Source organism: Suncus etruscus, chromosome 1 (genome assembly GCF_024139225.1).
Source record: "Suncus etruscus isolate mSunEtr1 chromosome 1, mSunEtr1.pri.cur, whole genome shotgun sequence".
Taxonomy (NCBI): domain Eukaryota; kingdom Metazoa; phylum Chordata; class Mammalia; order Eulipotyphla; family Soricidae; genus Suncus; species Suncus etruscus.
Window position 1 is genome coordinate 162,827,072 of NC_064848.1, and position 21,893 is coordinate 162,848,964.

At 45.4% G+C, this 21,893-nt stretch overlaps 1 protein-coding gene and 1 non-coding gene across 2 annotated transcripts; both read left to right on the forward strand.

Moving 5' to 3' along the window:
- Positions 1-383: 383 nt before the first annotated feature.
- On the forward strand, positions 384-20,774 carry C1H17orf75 (chromosome 1 C17orf75 homolog). Its single transcript, XM_049772255.1, has 10 exons — positions 384-657; positions 1,286-1,357; positions 5,908-6,033; positions 7,497-7,631; positions 7,850-7,907; positions 14,982-15,098; positions 16,953-17,017; positions 17,170-17,306; positions 18,487-18,590; positions 20,344-20,774. The coding sequence occupies exons 1-10, from the start codon at positions 515-517 to the stop codon at positions 20,548-20,550; spliced, it is 1,164 nt and encodes a 387-aa protein (XP_049628212.1). The 5' UTR covers positions 384-514; the 3' UTR covers positions 20,551-20,774.
- On the forward strand, positions 4,458-4,530 carry TRNAK-CUU (transfer RNA lysine (anticodon CUU)). The gene has a single exon. It is a non-coding gene; the product is annotated as a tRNA-Lys (tRNA).
- Positions 20,775-21,893: the final 1,119 nt, after the last annotated feature.

Below are 21,893 nucleotides of genomic sequence, written 5' to 3' on the forward strand. Positions count from 1 at the left end.
TTTATGTAGTCAGATTTTTTTTATTGTATTATTATTCTTTTTCTCACACCCGGCGGCGCTCAGGTCGGGGGTACCTATAGGGATGACGTGGGCTGACCCCTGGCCGGCTGCGTGCAAAGCAAACGTTGTGCAATCGCACAGGCCCCTTAGACTTTTTTTTGTTTAAAGCAAGATTTCTGACCAGTTTGTTAAGTTTAGAGAGAAAAAAAAAATCAAATAAAAAATTCCTTACAGGAAAGACGGGAAAAGATAATAAAAAGAAGTTAAAAGAGAAATGGTAAAAAAAAAATTTTTTTTTTCCTGGTGCAGTTTGTCTCTCTAGGCCACTCGCCAACCACACACGCCCGGGAGGAGAATGACCTTCAACCCGAGGACCCGGAACAGCGGCGGAACTCCTGCGTCCGAGCAGCGGGAGCCAGACGAGCCGGGCCGCCGAGGACGGCGACCGCAGCGGTGGTGGGGGAGCGCTTTGCAGGCAACACAGGGTCGCTCGGCGGCAGCGGCGGCGGCGACGATGATGCTCCCCGCTCTGCACGAGTCCCTGGACGGGGATGAGAAGGAGCTCGAGAGCAGCGAAGAGGGCGGCGGTGCCGAGGAGCGGAGACTCGAGCCGCCGCCCAGCAGCCACTACAGTCTCTACGGCTACCGGGGGAGCAGGTGCCGCCTGGGCCTTGGACCTGCCGCGTCTTGCATTCGTTCCTCGTCCCTGCGGCCTGGCCGCTCCCTAACGCTTTTTGCTTTTCCAAACCAGATCTTTGGCCTGAATGTCTCTTCTGTGCCGTTCTTCCAGGTCCTTTGGGCCTAGCTTTCGCCTCTATTCCTGGCATCTCAGGCCCCCCACCCTGTGGAGAGCGGTGCCCCGCAGTGCCCCTCATGCTCAGGAGTGTTAATTACCTCCTGTCACCTTGTCCCCCCTTCTCTGTGTTGTTCCCCAGCCCCACTATTTGACTATCCCATGCATGCAACCTCTTTTTCTTCCACCCAGCTATCTTTCTGGCTCTGACTTTCTCTTGGTCTTGTCAAGTCTGGTTTTGTCTTGTGTTTTAGGATCTATTCTATTCTTGCATTTTGATATTTGGTTTAGGTCTTTCACTTCTTAGGTGGCTGGGAGAGTGCAGGGACTCTTGTCTCTCATCATCAGCGCTGGCCTCATGTACATCTGCTTTGTAGCATTGCACTTGGTTTTTAACCCCTCCTGCTTGTAGGCAAACACAGTCCCCCCTTCCCCCCAATCTCCACTTGGTTTGTGCCTTTATCTGATAGTGTGCTGCTTCTCTGGTGACAGATTGGCACAGCCTCGAGGGGATAGTGAAGATGGAAGTCCAAGTACAGAAACTCCCTCTGGTGATGACTTCAGGTAAAAGCAATTTGCCTATAACCCATCTTCTGTGCATCTTTGATCTGTTCATGCTTTTGGCTTTAGGGTGGGTTTTATTTTTGGTCACACCCAGCAGTGCTCTGTGGTTACACCAGGCTCTGGGCTCAGAAATCGCGCCTGGCAGGCCCATATGAGATGCCATCCTAGGTTGGCAGCGTGTAAGGCAAACTCCCTCTCGTTGTGCTATCACTCGGCCCCTCAGCAGTCACTCTTGAGCACTACCAGGTGTTTCCCCAAAACAGACAAACAAAAAGTAATAAGGCTGGCCATAAGATGACAGATGTCAAAACTGGGTTAAGGCTAGTTAGGCTATACTTTCTACCTTTTTTTTTTTTTGGTTTTCTTTTGGGCCACACCCGTTTGACGCTCAGGGGTTACTCCTGGCTATGTGCTCAGAAATCGCCCCTGGCTTGGGGGGACCATATGGGATGCCGGGGGATCGAACCGCGGTCCTTCCTTGGCTAGCGCTTGCAAGGCAGACACCTTACCTCCAGCGCCACCTACCCGGCCCCCTACTTTCTACCTTTTATGTTTGAAATTCTCCATAATATAACATTAAAACAAAAGACAGCAGTTGTTTTTTTTTTTTTTTTTTTTTGGTTTTTGGGCCACCCGGCGGTGCTCAGGGGTTACTCCTGGCTGTCTGCTCAGAAATAGCTCCTGGCAGGCACGGGGGACCATATGGGACACCGGGATTCGAGCCAAACACCTTTGGTCCTGGATTGGCTGCTTGCAAGGCAAACGCCCGCTGTGCTATCTCTCCGGGCCCAAGACAGCAGTTTTGATAGCATATCTTTATAGGGAAACTTGGTAATATAGTGTAAAATACAAACAATATAGTCCACTTGTTGGGTGAGACCACCCCAGGCACTGTGTTGATAAGCCCTAGGCCAACGGGTCTGATGAAGCAGGGTAGTAGCGGAGAAATAACACTAAGCAGTCAGAAAAGATAATCATAGGAGTCAGCTTGCTTTATTCCTCATGGCCTTCCTCTGCCATGTGCGGCCTATCCACCATGCTCATTCTCTCCTGCCCTGTGTTATTTATCCCTCTTTTTTTTTTTTTTTTGGTTATTGGGTCACACCCGGCAGTGCTCAGGGGTTATTCCTGGCTCCAGGCTCAGAAATTGCTCCTGGCAGGCACAGGGGACCATATGGGGCGCCGGGATTCGAACTGATGACCTCCTGCATTAAAAGGCAAACACCTTACCTCCATGCTATCTCTCCGGCCCCTATTTATCTCTCTTGTGCTTTCTCTCACGCCCAAGGCCAACATTCTATCTTTATTATCCATAACCCCACCCACCAGGGTTGGGGAAGGCCCTGTAATCCAGGTGGATTTTTACATACTAAGTGTTTAGGGAAGGGGCTGGGAAGGTGGCGCTACAGGTTAGGTGTCTGCCTTGCAAGCGGATGGAGCGTGGTTCGCATAGCCAGGAGTAACCCCTGAGCGTCAAACGGGTGTGGCCCAAAAACCAAAAAAAAAAAAAAAAGGAAAAAGTGTTTAGGGAAGGGCCCAGAGAGGTGGCACTAGAGGTAAGGTGTCTGCCTTGCAAGCACTAGCCAAGGAAGGACCACGGTTCGATCCCCAGCATCCCATATGGTCCCCCCAAGCCAGGGGCTATTTCTGAGTGCTTAGCCAGGAGTAACCCTGAGCGTCAAATAGGTATGGGCCAAAAAATTAAAAAAAAAAAATGTTTAGGGAAACAGGAAGTTGGGAGAAGGGTTACAGAGCTTTTCCCTAAAATATTGAAATTAAGGGCCTGAGCAAATGCACAGTAGGGAGGACATTTGTCTTGCTACAGCTGACCCAGGTTTGATCCCCGCATCCTATATAGTCCCCTGAACCTGCCAGGAGTGATTTCTGAGTGCAGAGCGAGGAGTAACCCCTGAATGTTGCAGTCTATGGTTCCAAAAACAAACAAAAATTGAAATTATTGTTGATATTCTAATCTAAATTGAGCTGAAAAAATTTGTTTTTTCATAAAAGAACTGGTAAATTAAGCTAGGTTTATTAATGAGCAACAGGTAGTTGAAGAATTGAGAACACAAGAGGCTTGACATGGTAGCCTGGGAGGGCAGAGTAGTGAACAAATCAGGAAGTGTGGTGAGAGTTGGGTGACATTGTGGGTCCAGTTGAAATTACTGATCATTTAAAAGGAGACTGAATCGGGGCTGGAGAGATAGCATGGAGGTAGAGCGTTTGCCTTGGATGCAGATGGAATGTGGTTCGAATCCCAGCATCCCATATGGTCCCCCGAGCCTGCCAGGAGTAACCCCTGAGCACTGCCGGGTGTGACCCAAAAACCAAAAAAAAAAAGAAAAAAAAGGAGACTGGATCCATGGATATGTGTTGGGGACTGACTTGTTTGAGGCCATTTTGCTGTTCTTTCTGCCATATTCCAGCTTTTCACCTTAAAGCTATTTTGCAGTCTTGCTGTAAGTTTTTGAGCTATAGAGAAAGGAATGTGCAACTGTAGATATAATTAACTCTAGCCCAGAGGAGAGCAACACTGTCCGGTACCGTTATCAGAAACTAGGCCTCACTCCTTAAGACCACATTTCGGAGTGAACTAGGCTATTATCAATAAGTGTATGCTACATTGTCTGTTCAAGATCACTGAGGCAGGCACATCTTGCACCACCTGATAATCAAGCAATTAAAAATGCAGCTTGAAGGACACTAGAGGTTTCCATAGAAACAGCACGTTCAGCATAACTTGAAGGTCACCTAGACCCACTGCCCACTTCCTTATTTAGAGAATGCCTAAGTTTCTTTGTTCCTTGAAACCTGAAATATATCCTTGCCTTGTATGGGCCTTCGCGCCAAAAGTATGACTGACATCACCTTTGTACTGCCCCCTTCTCCTTCACTATATAAGAAGGAACTGTAGCCAATAAAGGTACCCTTGAACAGTGAGACGCTGCCTTGGGTCTTTATTATTAACCTCTTTCAGATTTTTTACAGGTGTGGTTGCTCTTCTACTCAGCAAAATAGGAGTGCGGTTGTCTGAGAAGCCTTTCCAGCTAATTCCTGCTGGCCGGGTCCCCCCTGGGGGGGCTTCAGGACCCCGCATTTTGCCCGGCTAGCTCAGTCGGTAGAGCATGAGACTCTTAATCTCAGGGTCGTGGGTTCGAGCCCCACGTTGGGCGCCAAAATGCGGGGTCCTGAAGCCCCCCCAGGGGGGACCCGGCCAGCAGGAATTAGCTGGAAAGGCTTCTCAGACAACCGCACTCCTATTTTGCTGAGTAGAAGAGCAACCACACCTGTAAAAAATCTGAAAGAGGTTAATAATAAAGACCCAAGGCAGCGTCTCACTGTTCAAGGGTACCTTTATTGGCTACAGTTCCTTCTTATATAGTGAAGGAGAAGGGGGCAGTACAAAGGTGATGTCAGTCATACTTTTGGCGCGAAGGCCCATACAAGGCAAGGATATATTTCAGGTTTCAAGGAACAAAGAAACTTAGGCATTCTCTAAATAAGGAAGTGGGCAGTGGGTCTAGGTGACCTTCAAGTTATGCTGAACGTGCTGTTTCTATGGAAACCTCTAGTGTCCTTCAAGCTGCATTTTTAATTGCTTGATTATCAGGTGGTGCAAGATGTGCCTGCCTCAGTGATCTTGAACAGACAATGTAGCATACACTTATTGATAATAGCCTAGTTCACTCCGAAATGTGGTCTTAAGGAGTGAGGCCTAGTTTCTGATAACGGTACCGGACAGTGTTGCTCTCCTCTGGGCTAGAGTTAATTATATCTACAGTTGCACATTCCTTTCTCTATAGCTCAAAAACTTACAGCAAGACTGCAAAATAGCTTTAAGGTGAAAAGCTGGAATATGGCAGAAAGAACAGCAAAATGGCCTCAAACAAGTCAGTCCCCAACAGATATGAGTTTCAACCACTTAAGTGCAGGGAACAGTAGGTAGAGAGCTGGACTAACCAGGGCTGTAAATGTGTCCAGTCAGGTAAAAACAATAAAGGAGTTGAATGAGTGTTTATGCTGAGGTAGGATGGTAAAGACTGACTGGTTTTCATGCTGCTTAAGGAGGAGAAAGATGGTGACCAGAGGAGAAAGGCGAGAAATTTAGAAAAAGAAGAAAGACAAATGGATTGGGGGTTCTAGTGGAGCTGCACTAAGAAGAAACTGCTATAAAACAAGGAGTATTTGACATTATTCAGTGAGACAAATCAGATTTAGTAATATACTAGAAGTTTCACCTGCAGGAGTGAGAAAAATTCCTTAAGTGTTAATTTAGTTAAAATTTTTGTTTTGGGGATCACACCTAGTGGTGTGGATTACTCCTGGCTCCTTGCTCAGGGATTACTCCTGGCTCCTTGCTCAGGGATTACTCCTGGTGGCCTTGGGGTGCCAAATGGGGTGACCAGGATTGAATCTGGTTCGGCCATGTGCAAAGCAAACACCCTACCACTGTGCTATCGCTCTGGCCCCAGGCTGTCATGTTCTTTCTGACTTGTGTGTATGAGTGTAGTCCTCCTGTGGTAAGGAATATGTGTCTTTCCTTTGTCAAGCCTCTCCTTGGTGGATACTAATCTACCATCTGAAGAGGAGCCAGAGCTGCGCAATTTCATTGCTAAGCGTCTTTCTAAAGGAGCCATCTTTGAAGGGCTGGGTAATGTTGCATCTGTGGAGCTGAGGTAAGTATAAAATGTGCTGTGTCCTGAGATTTTGTTTCTGAGTTAAATATGATATGTGATGAGAAACCCCCAGAAGTTCATCTACTATTCCATTCATAGGGTTTATCTTTGTCCTCTGGCACTCCAAGCATTTAGGTCTCACAGCTAAATATTTAGACAATGGAATTACTTGAATAGCTGAAATATAGGCATCCTAAGCTGGAGAAATAGTACAGTGAGTGGGCGAGGCATTTGCCTTGCAAGTGATCAAACCAGGATTAATCCCTGGCATCTTGTATGGTCCCCCAAGCACTGCATGGAGTGATTCCTGAATGCAGAGCCAGGAGAAACCCCTAAGCATTGAGAGACTATAGGGAATGTGTCTCATACACAGATGTGACCCAACTTTTTCCCCCTATCAAAATAATGGGTATCCTTTATTGAAGTCCACCCATTTTTCCATTTTACTCTTTTTTTTTTTTTTTTGGTTTTTGGGCCACACCCGGCGGTGCTCAGGGGTTACTCCTGGCTGTCTGCTCAGAAATAGCTCCTGGCAGGCACGGGGGACCATATGGGACACCGGGATTCGAACCAACCACCTTTGGTCCTGATTCGGCTGCTTGCAAGGCAAACACCGCTGTGCTATCTCGCTGGGCCCTCCATTTTACTCTTGATTGTAGTTTTCTTCAGACCATAATGCTGGCATAAATTCCCCTCAGATTAGGAGGCCACAGGATTAACATGTCACAGCTCGGACCGGAGAGATAGCATGGAGGTAGGGCATTTGCTTTGCATGCAGAAGGACGGTGTTTCACATCCCATATGGTCCTCCAAGCCTGCTAGGAACGATTTCTGAGTGTAGAGCCAGAAGTAACCCCTGAGCACTGCTGGGTGTGACCCAAAAATAAACAAACAAAAAAAAGTAAAAGAACATATCACAGCTGCCTGAGCTCCAATGACTTGTAAAATTTTGGGGAGGGGAAAACATGCTTATATTAATGTAATTATTTACATAGTATGAGAGTAAAACTTGCAAGAACTTTTTCTTTCTTTTTTTTTTTTTTTTTGGTTTTTGGGCCACACCCGGTAACGCTCAGGGGTTACTCCTGGCTATGTGCTCAGAAGTTGCTCCTGGCTTGGGGGACCATATGGGACACCGGGGGATCGAACCGCGGTCCGTCCAAGGCTAGCGCAGGCAAGGCAGGCACCTTACCTTTAGCGCCACCGCCCGGCCCGCAAGAACTTTTTCATATAAGGCAAGAAAGTTCAAAGGAATTCCATATTTGGAGGCTGGAGAGATAATACAGTGGGTTCAATCCCTGACCCAGTTTCAGTCCCTGGCATCTGACCTAGTGGGAAGTCTGACATTACTGTGTAGCAATATCATCAGAGTGATTACCAAGTCATGATGACAAAGATTCAGAATAGTCCATAGAATTAACATGAGTTAATAAAATAACATATTTGATCCTTGTCTTTCCTAGAACTCCAGGTTACCGGGTTGGTTGTTACTACTGCCTTTTCCAACAAGACAGACCTGAAACAACAGTGGATTCTGAATACCACCCTTCAGCGTATGTGATCTGTTTTTTAGGAGGGTCTGAAAAAGGACTTGAGCTATATCCTTTCTAAGAGAATACCAGGAAGGAAAATGCAGGCTTCAGGACCAATCTCCAGAAACCTCCCTTCCCTACCCTTGGACTTTATACATGAACTTTTTATGCCTTTTGGAGGCCAGTTTGTCTTGACTTTTACTGTTTGCGTTATTTGAAAGATTTTGTAATGAGAGATAAAACACTGTTTTAATTCACCCTTTATTGCTTCCTTAAGCACATACTTTCAGGCTTGAATTGGACAAGTACATTCAAGGGCTGAAAGATAAATTTAACTGTGAGGTAAGTTTATTAATTTAGTAGTATATTTGCTTATTTCTTTATTTCTCTATTTTTTTTTGGGGGGGGGCCACACCTGGCAGTGCTCAGGGATTATGTAACTCCTGGCTATCTGCTCAGAAATAGCTCCTGGCAGGCCCGGGGTGGGGGGGGGGGACCATATGGGACGCCGGGATTTGAACCAACCACCTTAGGTCCTGGATCGGCTGCTTGCAAGGCAAACACCGCTGTGCTATCTCTCTGGGCCCTATTTCTCTATTTTTTGGCATTAATTTTGGGAGCTATACCTAGTGGTCCTTGGGGGATAATGCATAGACCAATAAATTGAGCTTCCTCTCTGGTCCCTAATTTAGTTTTTTTTTTTTTTGTTGTTGTTGTTGTTGTTGCTTTATTTTATTTGGGGGCCACATCCTGCAGTGCTTAGGGGTCATTTCTGCCTCTGCTCTCAGAAATTACTCCTGGTGGGGCTGGAGAGATTGCATGGAGGTAAGGCGTTTGCCTTGCCTGTAGAAGGTCGGTGGTTCAAATCCCGGCATCCCATATGGTCCCCCGAGCCTGCCAGGAGTGATTTCTGAGCATAGAGCCAGGAGTAACCCCTGAGCGCTGCTGGGTGTGACCCAAAAACCAAAAACCAAAAAAAAAAAAAAAAAAAAATTACTCCTGGTGGTGCTCAGGGGACCATATGGGATGGCAAGCATCAAACCTAGTTTGGCTGTGTGAAAGGCCCTACCCTCTATTATTGCTCCAGCTTGTGCTATTAGTTTTTAAAAACAAACGTGATTACAACATAATTTCACTAATAGGCTTTTCTGATCATATAGATGAACACAGATATCTTATTTTTTTGTTTGTTTGTTTTACTTGTTTGCTTGGCTTTGGGCCACAGCTGACAGTGCGCAGGACTTACTCTTGGCTTTGCAGTCAGGGATCATGTCTGGCAGTGCTCAGACAATCATAAGACTATACGTAGTGCTGGGAATCAAATCTGGGTCAGTCAATATGCAAGTCAAGCACTTTCCCTGTTGTACTCTCTTTGTCCCCTTAAAATGTGATATTCTAGAAATAGAGATAGCACATTTTTAGAATTTAGACATTGAATTAGTGAAGAAATTAGTGAATTAGTGAATTAGTGAAGAAAGAAGGTTTTTTTGGGGGTGTGCCCACACCTACAGGTGATCAGAGGTTAATTCTGGCTCTGCACTCTGGGGTCACTCCTGGGGGGCTCCCATTTGGGACATCTTCAGATATTAGCACTGAGCACCACTGAGTGTGCTAAACAAACAAACAAACAAACAAGCAAAGAAAATAAAAACAGAGCCAAGAGTAACCCCCTAAAAAAAGTCTCACAAGACAGCATCTGATGTTTTATATTCATAAAAAATTCAATCCATTTAATTTAGTGGCATATGATAACCTGCCAAGTGTGGAAAGGGATGTTCTCTTCCCGATTTCTAGGCACATGAGATTTATATTCTGGTCAGAACTAATGGTCCATAAAGTCTCTGGCACCGGAGACAGGCTGCACAGTGTTATGACTGTCCTGGACGTCAACATCAATGACTTTTAGAAATGCTTCACTTTTCATTAGTTAATATTTTATGAATTAGGTAATCCACATTTATGTTTTTGTCTCTGGGTCACACTTGGCTGTCTCAGGGCTTAGTTCTGGTTTTGTACTCAGGGATCACTCCTCGTGGGGCTCCGGGGACAATCTCAGGTGCCAGGGATAGAATCCTGGTTGACTGTGGGCAAGGTAATAAATGCTCTACCCGCTGTAATATTGCTCTGGCTCCTAGTGTGGGTTTAAGTGCTTTGGAGAGTTACCTTGGTGACCAAAGAGACAGTGTATGCTTAGTTAATGTGCTTCCCTTACACATGGCTAACCTCTATTCAATTCCTGGCACTGCTTATGATTCACTGAGCAGTGCCACGAGTGATCTTGAGCACTTTGGGTTTGGCTCGGTAACAACAAAAAGTGAACCACTTATTATTTTTCCTCTTCACATTCTGAGTGAATGAGTTCTCTGTCTACAACGTATCATTCTTTCAACTGGAAGTTAGCAAGCACATAGTGGATGTTTCAGACACTTTCTTGGCTGTTGTGGAGAAAGAATTTTTTTTTTGGATCAGCAGCACTCAGGGGTTACTCAGGGGACCATATGGGATGCCAGGATTCGAACCACCAACCTTCTGCATGAAAGGTAAACGTCTTACCTCCATGCTATCTCTCTGGCCCCAAGGAGAAAGAATTTTATTTATTTATTTATTTATTTATTTATTTATTTATTTATTTATTTATTTATTTATTTATTTTTGGTTTTTGGGCCACACCCAGCGGTGCTCAGGGGTTACTCCTGGCTGTCTGTTCAGAAATAGCTCCTGGCAGGCATGGGGGACCATATGGGACACCGGGATTCGAACCAACCACCTTTGGTCCTGGATCGGCTGCTTGCAACGCAAACGCTATTGTGCTATTTCTCCGGGCCCAGGAGAAAGAATTTTTAAGAGCTTATCTCTGGAACCAGAGAGATAATGCGGTGGGTAGGGCACTTGCCTCGAACGTGGCTAACCTGAGTTCAATCCATGGGATTGTATATGATCCCTGAACACTGCTGGAAGTGATCTCTGAATACAAAGCCAGGAGTAAACCCAAGTGCTACTGGATTGATCCCCTGCTGCCACAACAGAAAAGAATATATCCAGTGAAACAGTAGCAAGGAGAGAGGGGATGGACATTATACTTTTTTTTGGTTTTTGGGTCACACCTGGTGGCGCTCATGGGTTACTACTGGCTCTGCTCTCAGAAATCCCTCCTGACAGGCTCAGGGGACCTTATGGGACGCCTGGAATTGAACCTAGGTCTGTCCCGGGTCAGCCGCATGCAAGGCAAATGCCCTACTACTGTGCTATCTCTCTGACCCCTATATACATATTTTGGATGTGTGGGGAGTGTTTTGGTTATACCTGGAAGTGTGTTAAGGCATTCGCCATAACTCTTGTACTAATATCTTTGGTCCTGGCAATGGATATGAACATGTTTAACTCCTCTTAGTGAAGAAATAGCATGGAACCATATTAATCTTTAATTAGTTATTTATTTATTTTTTTTGCTTTTGGGTCACACCCGGGGATGCTCAGGGGTTACTCTTGGCTCTGTGCTCATAAATAGCTCCTGGAAGGCTCTGGGGACCATGTGGTATGCCGAGAATCGAACCAGAGTTCGTCCACGGTTGGCCGCATGCAAGGCAAATGCCCTACCTCTGTGCTATCTCTCAATCTTTTTGTTTTTGTTTTTGGGCCACACCAGGTGACACTCAGAGGTTACTCCTGGCTCTGTGCTACTCCTGGCTCGGAGAAGACCAAATGGGACACTGGGGATCAAACCCAGGTCTTTCCTGGGTTAGCTGCCTGCAAGGCAAATGCTCTACCACTGTCTTATCGCTTCAGCCCATTTAATTAGTTAGACTTGGAGCCATACCTGTCCATACCAGGCTTTTTCTTGGCTCAAAGGCCACTCCTGATTATGGTCAGGAGTCCTTATGAGTGTCATTGTGTGTAAGGCAAGTTCCCTACCCACTGGGCTATCTCTTTGGCAAACTTATTTTATATATGTGTGTGTGTGTGTGTGTGTGTAATTTTAGTTTGTTTATTTGTTTTTGTTTTGGGGCCACACCCAATGACGCTCAGGGGTTACTCCTGGTTATGTGCTCAGAAATTGCTCCTGGCTTGAGAGACCATATGGGACGCCGGAGATCGAATTCATGTCCACCCTGGGTCAGCCGCGTCAAGGCAAACACCCTACCACTGTGCTATTGCTCTTGCCCCTTTAGTTATATTTTTCTTTTTGGGCTACACAAGACTGCTCAGGGCTTACTCTTGGTTCTGAGCTCAAGGTTTATCCCAGGCAGACTGGGATAATATATGTGGTGCTGGTGATTGAATTCAGCTTGGTCAGATGCTAGAAAAGTACCCTACACACTGGACTATCTCTTTGCCTTCTCTTAGTATTTTTTTTTTTTTTGGTTTTTTTTGTTTTTGTTTTTGGGTCACACCCGGTAGTGCTCAGGGGTTACTCCTGGCTCTACACTCAGAAATCATCCCCAGCAGGCTTCAGGACCATATGCGATGCTGGGATTCGAACCACCATCCTTCTGCATGCAAGGCAAATGCCCTACCTCCATGCTATCTCTCCAGCCCCTCTTAGTATGTTTTTAAGTAACTCAAGACAATTACACTGGTGGTGTGATTGGTATTAAAATATATGGCTAATGCTCTTTGGCTCTGCACTCAAGAATCATTCTTGGGCCAGAGAAATAGCATGGAGGTGGGGTGTTTGCCTTGCATGCAGGACAGTGGTTCTAATTCTGGCATCCCATATGGTCCCCTGAACCTGCCAGGAGCAATTTCTGAGTGTAGAGCCAGGAGTAACCCCTGGGTGCTGCCGGGTGTGACCCAAAAACCAAAAAAAAAAAAAAAAAGAATCATTCTTGGGGGCCAGAGTGACAGTGCAGTGGTAGGGTATTTGCCTTGCAAGCGCTTGACCCAGGACGAACCTCGTTTCGATCCGTGGTGTCCCATATATTCCCCCAAGCCAGGAGCAGTTTCTGAGCGCATAGTCAGGAGTAACCCCTGAGCGTCACCAGGTGTGGCCCAAAAAACAAACAAAAAAAAAGAACAAACAAACCAAAACAAAACAAAAAAAGAATCATTCACGGCTGGTTCTGGGAACCATATAAAACACCAGGGATTGAACCTAGTTTGGTTCATGTACAAAGTGTCCTACATACTGTATTATAGCTTCAGCTTTAATCACAGTTGTTTAAAATAAAAAAAAAGTGGGATGGGGTGGGGCTGGAGTGATAGCACGAAGTAGGGTGTTTGTCTTGCATGCAACCTGGGATGGACTATGTGGTTCCTCCGAGTCTGCCAGGAGCAATTTCTGTTTTGTTTTGTTTTGGTTTTGGTTTTTCGGGCCACACCTGTTTGATGCTCAGGGGTTACTCCTGGCTAAGAGCTCAGAAATTGCCCCTGGCTTGGGGGACCACATGGGACGCCAGGGGATTGAACCACGGTCGCGATCTTTCCTTGGCTAGTGCTTGCAAGGCAGACACCTTACCTCTAGCGCCACCTCGCCAGCCCTGCCAGGAGCAATTTCTGAGCGCAGATCCAGGTGTAACCCCTGAGAGCTGCCAGTGTGGCCTCCTAACAAAATAAATTAAAAGAATTTTTTTGTGGGGGGACTGGAGAGAGAGCACAGTGGTAGGGCGTTTTCCTTGCATGCAGCTCATCCACGACAGATGGTGGTTCAAATCCTGGCATTCTAGGGGCCAGTGAGGTGGCGCTAGAGGTAAGGTGTCTGTCTTGCAAGCGCTAGCCAAGGAAGGACCACGATTTGATCCCCCAGCGTCCCATATGGTCCCCCCAAGCCAGGGGCAATTTCTGAGCGTTTAGCCAGGTCCCTGTTCAGGCGCCATTATGTTGCAAGTCAGCTCCTGAAGAGGTTGACTGATGGAGGGATGGAGGATGAAGTCTTTCCCCTCCAGCTCAGTGTATGCGTCTGCCACCCTGTACAGCTGATGGTTCTGAGGTGAAACGGTGGGTAAACAGCTCGCAGTCAGGCTTGTGGAAATATTAGCTTTATTCAGTGGACAAGACTGAAGTCCAAAGACTCAGCATAAGTTCCAGCCAAAAAGCCTCTCACCTTCCACAGACCCTTGTTTTTATCCCCCAGAATCAGGTACCACCCAATGGTGGGATCAGATACCACCCAATGGTGGAAGTAGAATCAGGTACCACCCTAGGGTGGGGGCAGAATGCCAGGTCACACCCTAGGGTAGGGAACAATCACAGATCAGGGTAAGGTCAGTAACATAATAATCCCCTAAAATATTTACATACACAACACACCACTATCTAACGAGCTCAGGAAATTTATATAATTTGGGTTTTTTGTTTGTTTTAGGGCCATACCTAGCAGTGCTCAGGAGTTATTCCTGGCTTTGCACTTAAAATTCACTCCTGGCAGGCTCTGGGGACCATAGGGGATGCCAGGGATCAAATCTGGGTCCGTCACATGCAAATCAAATACCCTACCCCGTTCTTTGAGGGGGAGGCCCCCATATTTGGCAGTCATCAGGACTAATCTCTGTGCTTAGGCAGGTCTTAGGAGACCTTAGGGTGTCAGGGATGGAGCCAAGACCAGCTACATGAAAGGCACCAGACTGTACTCCAGCCCCTATAATTCCTATTTATTTATTTATTTTTGGTTTTTGGGCCACACCTGGTGATGCTCAGGGGTTACTCCTGGCTATATGTTCAGAAGTCGCTCCTAGCTTGGGGGACCATATGGGACACCGGGGGATAGAACCGAGGTCCGTCCTTGGCTAGCGCTGGTAAGGCAGACACCTTACCTCTAGCACCACCGCCCGGCCCCCTATTTATTTATTTTTGGTTTTTGGGCCACACCTGGTGACGCTCAGGGGTTACTCCTGGTTATGCACTCAGAAATTGCTCCTGGCTGGGGGGAACATATGGGACGCTGGGGGATTGAACCGTGGTTCGTCCTAGGCTAGCTCACTCAAGGCAGACATCTTACCACTTGTGCCACCACTCCGGCCCTTATAGTTCCTTTTTATTTATTTTATTTATTTATTTATTTATTTATTTTTGGTTTTTGGGCCACACCCGGCATTGCTCAGGGGTTACTTCTGGCTGTCTGCTCAGAAATAGCTCCTGGCAGGCATGGGGGATCATATGGGACACTGGGATCACCGCTGTGCTATCTCTCCACTTATAGTTCCTTTTTAAATGGTTTTTAAAAAGGATGTTTGTTGTTAGTTCTTTTTCTTTTGATCACACCCAGAGGAATTTAGGAGTTACTCCTGGATTTGCATTCAGAAATCATTCCTGGCAGGTTTAGGGGACCATATAGGATGCTGGGGATTGAACCTGAGTCGACTACATGCAAGGCAAATGCCTTACCCACTGTACTATGTCTCTGGCTCCCAGGAAAGAAAATGTTAAGTCCATTAAGGTGAAGGCTTATATCAAAGCAAATGACATTTTCTCTCAATCTAGGAAAGTGTCATGGAAACACACAAGTCCTACCTGAGCAGCTGGTTTGAAGATGTCGTGTGCCCAATCCAGAGGGTGGTTCTTCTCTTTCAAGAGAAACTTACCTTTTTGCTACATGCTGTAAGTTCTGTCCAAACAAAAGTTACTCCTTGAAGATTCAGAATAGTTCTGTTGTAGAGAGTATCTTTTCTTTTCTTTTCTTTTTTTGGCTTTCAGGGATCATATCTATAGTTTGTGGTAGAGTTTCTTTTTTTTTTTTTTTTTTTTTTTTTTTTTTTTTTTGGTTTTTGGGTCACACCTGGCAGCACTCAGGGGTTACTCCTGGCTCTATGCTCAGAAATCACTCCTGGCAGGCTCGGGAGACCATATGGGATGCTGGGATTCGAACCACTGACCTTCTTCATGCAAGGCAAACACTTTATCTCCATGCTATCTCTTCGGCCCCATGGTAGAGTTTCTGACTTGTAGGCAAGATGTTATCGGGGTCTGTCCTGAGTCAACCTCATATAAGGCAAACACCCTACCACTGTGCTATTGCACCGGCCCCTCTAGGCAATTTTTAATTATAAAAATTTCCAGATAAGGGGCCGGGCGGTGGCGCTAAAGGTAAGGTGCCTGCCTTGCCTGCGCTAGCCTTGGACGGACCGTGGTTCGATCCCCTGGTGTCCCATATGGTCCCCCAAGCCAGGAGCAACTTCTGAGCACATAGCCAGGAGTAACCCCTGAGTGTTACCGGGTGTGGCCCAAAAACCAAAAAAAAAAAAAAAAAAAAAAAATTTCCAGATAAAAGAGTGAAAAATAGGACCAGAGAGATAATACAGTATGTAAGGCATTTGCCTTGCAAGCAATTAAACTCTTATACAACAGAGTTTAATTCCTGGCACTACATATGGTCCTCTATCCCTGCCAGGAGTGATCCCTGAACACAGAGCCAGAAGGAAGACTAAGCACCACTACGTATGGACCCAAAACAAAGTCTCTTGGGGCTGGAGAATAAGAACCCATATTCAGGGGTTTAGACACTTTTTTGTATGATGTTGATTCTGGTCAACATCTTTCCTGGTAGCGCATATGCTCTGCTGAGAACTGCTAGGGGTAACTTCTGAGTAGAAAGTTCAAAGTGGCCCTTGAAAAACACCCAAAATTTTCAATCCCAAATAAATAAGAAATGAAAAATTCTCTAGGCAGTGATGGTAGGCTTGAGTAAGTGACCAAGTTTTTCATTTAAATATGTGGTGTGGGGCCAGAGCAATAGCACAGCAGTAGGGCATTTGCCTTGCACATGACTAATCTAGGACAGACCTTGGTTCGATCCCCAGCATCCCATATGGTCCCTCTCACTGGAGAATTTCTGAGTGAATAGCCAGGAGTAACTCCTGAACGTCACCTGGGTGTAATCCATAAAGAAAAAAAAAATATATATATATATAGTGTGTGTGGGGTATTATAGATATAGTAAGTAGGGCACTTACCTTGCATTCAGCCTACCAAGGTGCAGGCCCCAGTACCCTCTATGGTCCTTTGGTTCCCACCAGAAACTCTATGTTCCAACACAGAGCCAGGAATAAGCCAGGAATTGCTGGGTGTTGCTGCAAAACAAAACCTATGGTGGACAGAACTGAGAGTGTGGTCCTTTAAGATCAAGGTGGTAGAGTCCAATTTCAGATTGTCAATGAGGGGCAGCTGAACAAGGGAACTCTGGAGAGCTTCTGAGATGCTGGTTACTGGGTCTGTGATGTACAGTTATGAGGAACTCTTTGCTACAGGAACACAGATCAGATTTTTGTTTTGGGGTTGTACAGAGGTTGTATGCAGAGGTTACTCCTGGCTCTGCACTCAGAAATCAAACTTGGCAGAATCAGGGGACCAAAAGGGAGGCTGGGTGAACCCCGGTCGACTATGTGCAAGGCAAATACCCTACCCTCTGTACTATTGCTCTGGCATCTGGGTTCAGCTTTGATTTCTCTTTTGCAGGCTCTGAGTTATACTCCTGTTGAGGTTAAAGAATCAGATGAAAAAACAAAGAGAGACATTAACAGGTATAGAACATAATTTTGTTTTGTTTTTGCAAGGAGGAAACCTTTTCCATAGTAAGCCTGGTTTCTAGTTTTAATCATCCCCACAGCATAGGATGAATTTGTTTTCTTCTGCCAGGTTGCATTTTGTGAACAAGGACTTGTTGTGTGTACAGGTTTTTGAGTGTGGCCAGTCTCCAGGGCCTTATTCACGAAGGCACCATGACCTCTTTGTGCATGGCCATGACAGGGGAGCAGCACAAGTCGGTGGTCATCGACTGCAGCACCCTTCAGCCAAAGTTCTACAATGCAGGTGAGCCATCTCCCTGGTGCTCCTGTGAGGCCTAACTTAGCCTTCCTGCCTTGTGTAGTTCTTTGAATTTATCCCAAACTCACCAAAACCAGGAACAGTTTTCCAGTCATACCTAGCAATTCTAATCCCATGGTATTTTTTTTTTTTTGGGTCATACCCAGCACTCAGAGGTTACTCCTGGCTCTGTGCTCATAAATCGCTCCTGGCATGCACGGGGGATCATATGGGATGCTGGGATGGAACCATCATCCGTCCTGGGTTGGCTGCATGCAAGGCAAATGCCCTACTGCTGTACTATCTCTCTGGCCCCAGTATTTTGTTTTTTTTTTTTTTTGTTTGTTTTTTTGGGTCACACCCGACAGTGCTCAGGGGTTACTCCTGACTCCTGGCTCCAGGCTCAGAAATCGCTCCTGGCAGGCTCGGGGAACCATATGGGATGCTGGGATTTGAACCATCCTTCTGGATGCAAGGCAAATGCCTTACCTCCATGCTATTTCTCTGGCCCCTTGGTATTTTGATGTTTGTTATTAACTTTTTTCTTTTTGGAGAGGGCACACCTGGTGGTGCTTAGGACTTACTCCTGGCTCTATACTCAGGATCACTCTTGGTGGTGCTTAGGGGACCATAAGTGGTGATGAAGATCTAATCTGGGTTGGCATGCACAAGCCAATTGCTCTACCTGCTGTGCTATCTCTCCAGCCTCCAGCCTTTGCACGTATTTTTAGAAACTTATTTTTTGGTTTTGGGGCCATATCTGGAGTCACTAAGAGGTTATTCCTGACTCTGCATTCAGAAATCACTCCTGGCAGGCTCAGGGGACCTTATCCTGGGATGCCGAGGATTGAATGCGTGTCTGTCTGGGTTGGTCGCAAGCAAGGCTGGAATCTTTATGCTTTCTGATGAGGAGTTGGTTGAGAATGGGAAGAAACAAACAGGGCTTTAACTATTTTGTTTTTTTTTTTTTCATTTTGGTATTTTTTTGGGGGGATGGTCACACCTCGCAGCATTCAGGGGTTATTACTGGCTCTTTGCTTGTGAACTCAGTCAATGCTCAGGAGACTAGGTATGGTGTCAGGACTGAACTGGGCCCCTGCTTTGATAGTTCACCTACCTGCTGCACTGTCTCTCTGATCCCGGGATTCCACTTTTATTTATTTAATTTTTCTAAAATGTTTGATAGGAAGCAACCGGTTTTGTGAAGATTGGATGCACGCTTTTTTGAATAGTGCTGAAGGAGGTAATCCTTTCCTTTTTCGACAAGTACTGGAAAACTTTAAACTAAAGGTAATTAACTGGCAGTGTGTCAACTGCCATGTCAGATTCTTGTTTGAACTTTAAGCAGTAACATTCTGCTTTATAGCTGTGGGGCTTTAATAGAAGTTCTCAAAACTAGAATTCTCAGAAGAAATTTATTTGTACTTTTCAGTGTTTTCTCCATTTACTTTTAATTATATGGTTGCTTTCTTATATTTGAAGTAACTAAGGCTTGCAATTGTGACTTTTTTATTTGGAAAGCACAGGAAATGTGGTTCAGTGCCTAAGGGTTCAAAATTTAATTTAGAAATATTGTCACCTTAATGAGGGCTGGAGAGAGTGTACAGAAAGTAGGGTGCTTACCTTGCACTTGGCCAACCATGGTTCAATTCCTAATCCCATACTGTCTCCAAGCTTCCCCAGAAGTGATTTCTAAGCACAGAGCCAGAAGTAACTTCTGATCATCTCCACGTGTGGGCCCTCCTTCAAAAAAAAAAAAAAAATGAAAGAAATATTGTGCTGGACAATAGCACAGTGCATAAGGTGTTTGCTTTGCATGTGGCCAACCTGGGTTTGATCCTTGGCATCCCATAGGGACCCCAGAGCACTACCAGAAATGACCCTTGCATGTAGAGCGAGGAGTAACTTCTGAGCACTGTTGGATATGACCTAAAAACAAAACAAAACACAAAACAATATTATCATCCTATTTAGAACATTTATAAAGTGCTTTTTCATTTTTTGGTTTTGGTTTTGAGACCATACCCAGCAATGTTCAGGGATTTCTCATGGCTCTGCACTCAGGAATTACTCCTGGCAGTGCTCAGGGGACCATATAGGATTCTGGGGATGAAACCCTGGGCAGCAACATGCAAGGTAAATGTCCCACATGCTGTACTATCACTCTGACCCCAAAGATTTTAAAAGCGTTTTTCTTATATAAGATGTTTTGTTCTGGGGCTGGAGTAATAGTTCAGCAGGTCGGGTGTTTACCTTACTTGCAGCCAACCTACATTTGATCCCTGGCCTCCCAAAAGGTCTCTGGAGCCTGCCAAGAATGATTTCTGAGTTCAGAACCAGAAGTAATCCCTGAGCAATGCCAGGTGTGGCTAAAAAACCAAAAATAAATAAATAAAAAAATTTTTTTTTGTTCTACCGAGGACAAAAACATATTGATAAAAATACTTTTTTTTTAGTTTTTGGTTTTTGGGCCACACCCGGCATTGCTCAGCGATTACTCCTGGCTATCTGCTCAAAATAGCTCCCGGCAGGCATGGGGGACCATATGGGACACTGGGATTCGAACCAACCACCTTAGGTCCTGGATCGGCTGCTTGCAAGGCAAACACTGCTGTGCTATCCCTCTGGCCCTGATAAAAATACTTTTAATAAAAGTAAACATCAGGACCAGAAACAATGGGTAGAGTGTTCAATCCCCCGGCATCCCATATGGTCCCCCAAGCCAGGAGTGATTTCTGAGCGCATAGCCAGGAGTGACCATTGAGTGTCACTGGGTGTGGCCCAAAAACAAAAAAAAAAAAAAAAAAAAAAAAAGAAAAAAGTAATAACTTGTATGTGGCCAACCTGGGTTTGATTTCCAGCACCCCATATGGTCCCCTAAGCCTGCCAGGAGTGATTTCTAAGTGCATAGCCATGAGTAACCCCTGAGCACTGCTTCATATGGCTCTCCCCAAAAAGTAAAACATGTTGAATTTTTAGAGATACTTTTTAGACTTCACTATTATGTTAGTAAATGCAAATTTAATTGGGTGATCTTTTCTAGGCTATACAAGACACAAATAATTTGAAGAGATTTATCCGACAGGCAGAAATGAACCATTACGCTTTATTTAAATGTTACATGTTCCTAAAGAACTGTGGTAGTGGAGATATTCTTTTGAAGATTGTTAAAGTGGAACATGAAGAAATGCCAGAAGCAAAAAATGTGGTAACAGTCCTGGAAGAATTTATGAAAGAATCTTTTTCTTAAAATTTCTGATCATACTTATTTTGTAACAATTGTATGTTGAAGTTGTATAACTGAGCCTTGACATTTAGAATTGCAGTTGTAATTGTTGATAGGAAATGTATTTCAGATTATTTTTCATTTTATACCTTGAAAATTTAATTTAATTAAACATTAAATCTGAGGGAAAGCTTCATTGAGTTCTAGACAGATAAGTTGTAGATAAGTTGAGGCAGAATTACTTTTAAAATTTCAGGAAGGGGGGGCCGGGCGGTGGCGCTAAAGGTAAGGTGCCTGCCTTGCCTGCACTAGCCTTGGACGGACCGCGGTTCGATCCCCCGGTGTCCCATATGGTCCCCCAAGCCAGGAGCAACTTCTGAGCGCATAGCCAGGAGTAACCCCTGAGCGTTACTGGGTGTGGCCCAAAAACCAAAAAAAAAAAAAAAAAAAAATTTCAGGAAGGGTTGGGAGATAAACAAAGATCTGGAGTGGGGCTGATGAGGTGGTGCTAGAGGTAAGGTGTCTGCCTTGCAAGCGCTAGCCTAGGAAGGACCACGGTTCGATCCCCAGCATCCCATATGGTCCCCCCAAGCCAGGGGCAATTTCTAAGCGCTTAGCCAGGAGTAACCCCTGAGCATCACATGGGTGTGGCCCGAAAAACCAAAAAAAAAAAAAAAAAAAAAAGATCTGGAGTATATGTTTGCATGCACAAATCCCAGATTCAGTCTGCACCACTACATGGTTCCCTGAATGACTCCAAGCATGGACCTCCCCCAAAAAGAACCAAAAAACTCGGGGCTGGAGAGATAGCATGGAGGTAAAGCGTTTGCCTTTCATGCAAGAGGTCATCGGTTCGAATCCCAGCGTCCCATATGGTCCCCTGTGCCTGCCAGGAGCAATTTCTGAGCATGGAGCCAGGAGTAACCCCTGAGCACTGCCGGGTGTGACCCAAAAACCAAAAAAAAAAAAAAAAAAAAAAAAAAAAAAAAAAGAACCAAAAAACTCATTGAGCAATTGGTATACCTTAGAATACTAACTTGTGGGGCCGGGCGGTGGCGCAAGAGGTAAGGTGCCTGCCTTGCCTGCGCTAGCCTAGGACGGACCGCGGTTCGATCCCCCGGTGTCCCATATGGTCCCCCTAGCCAGGAGCAACTTCTGAGCGCATAGCCAGGAGTAACCCCTGAGCGTCAACGGGTGTGGCCCAAAAACCAAAAAAAAAAAAAAAAAGAATACTAACTTGTGTGTGGTCCCCATATCCAAATTAAAACAAGACTTAAGAAATGTTTTCAAGGACTAAGCATCACAGGGTATGGTCCAAACAAACAAACAAAAAAAAACAATTTTTAAAAAATTTTCCAGCAATTTGC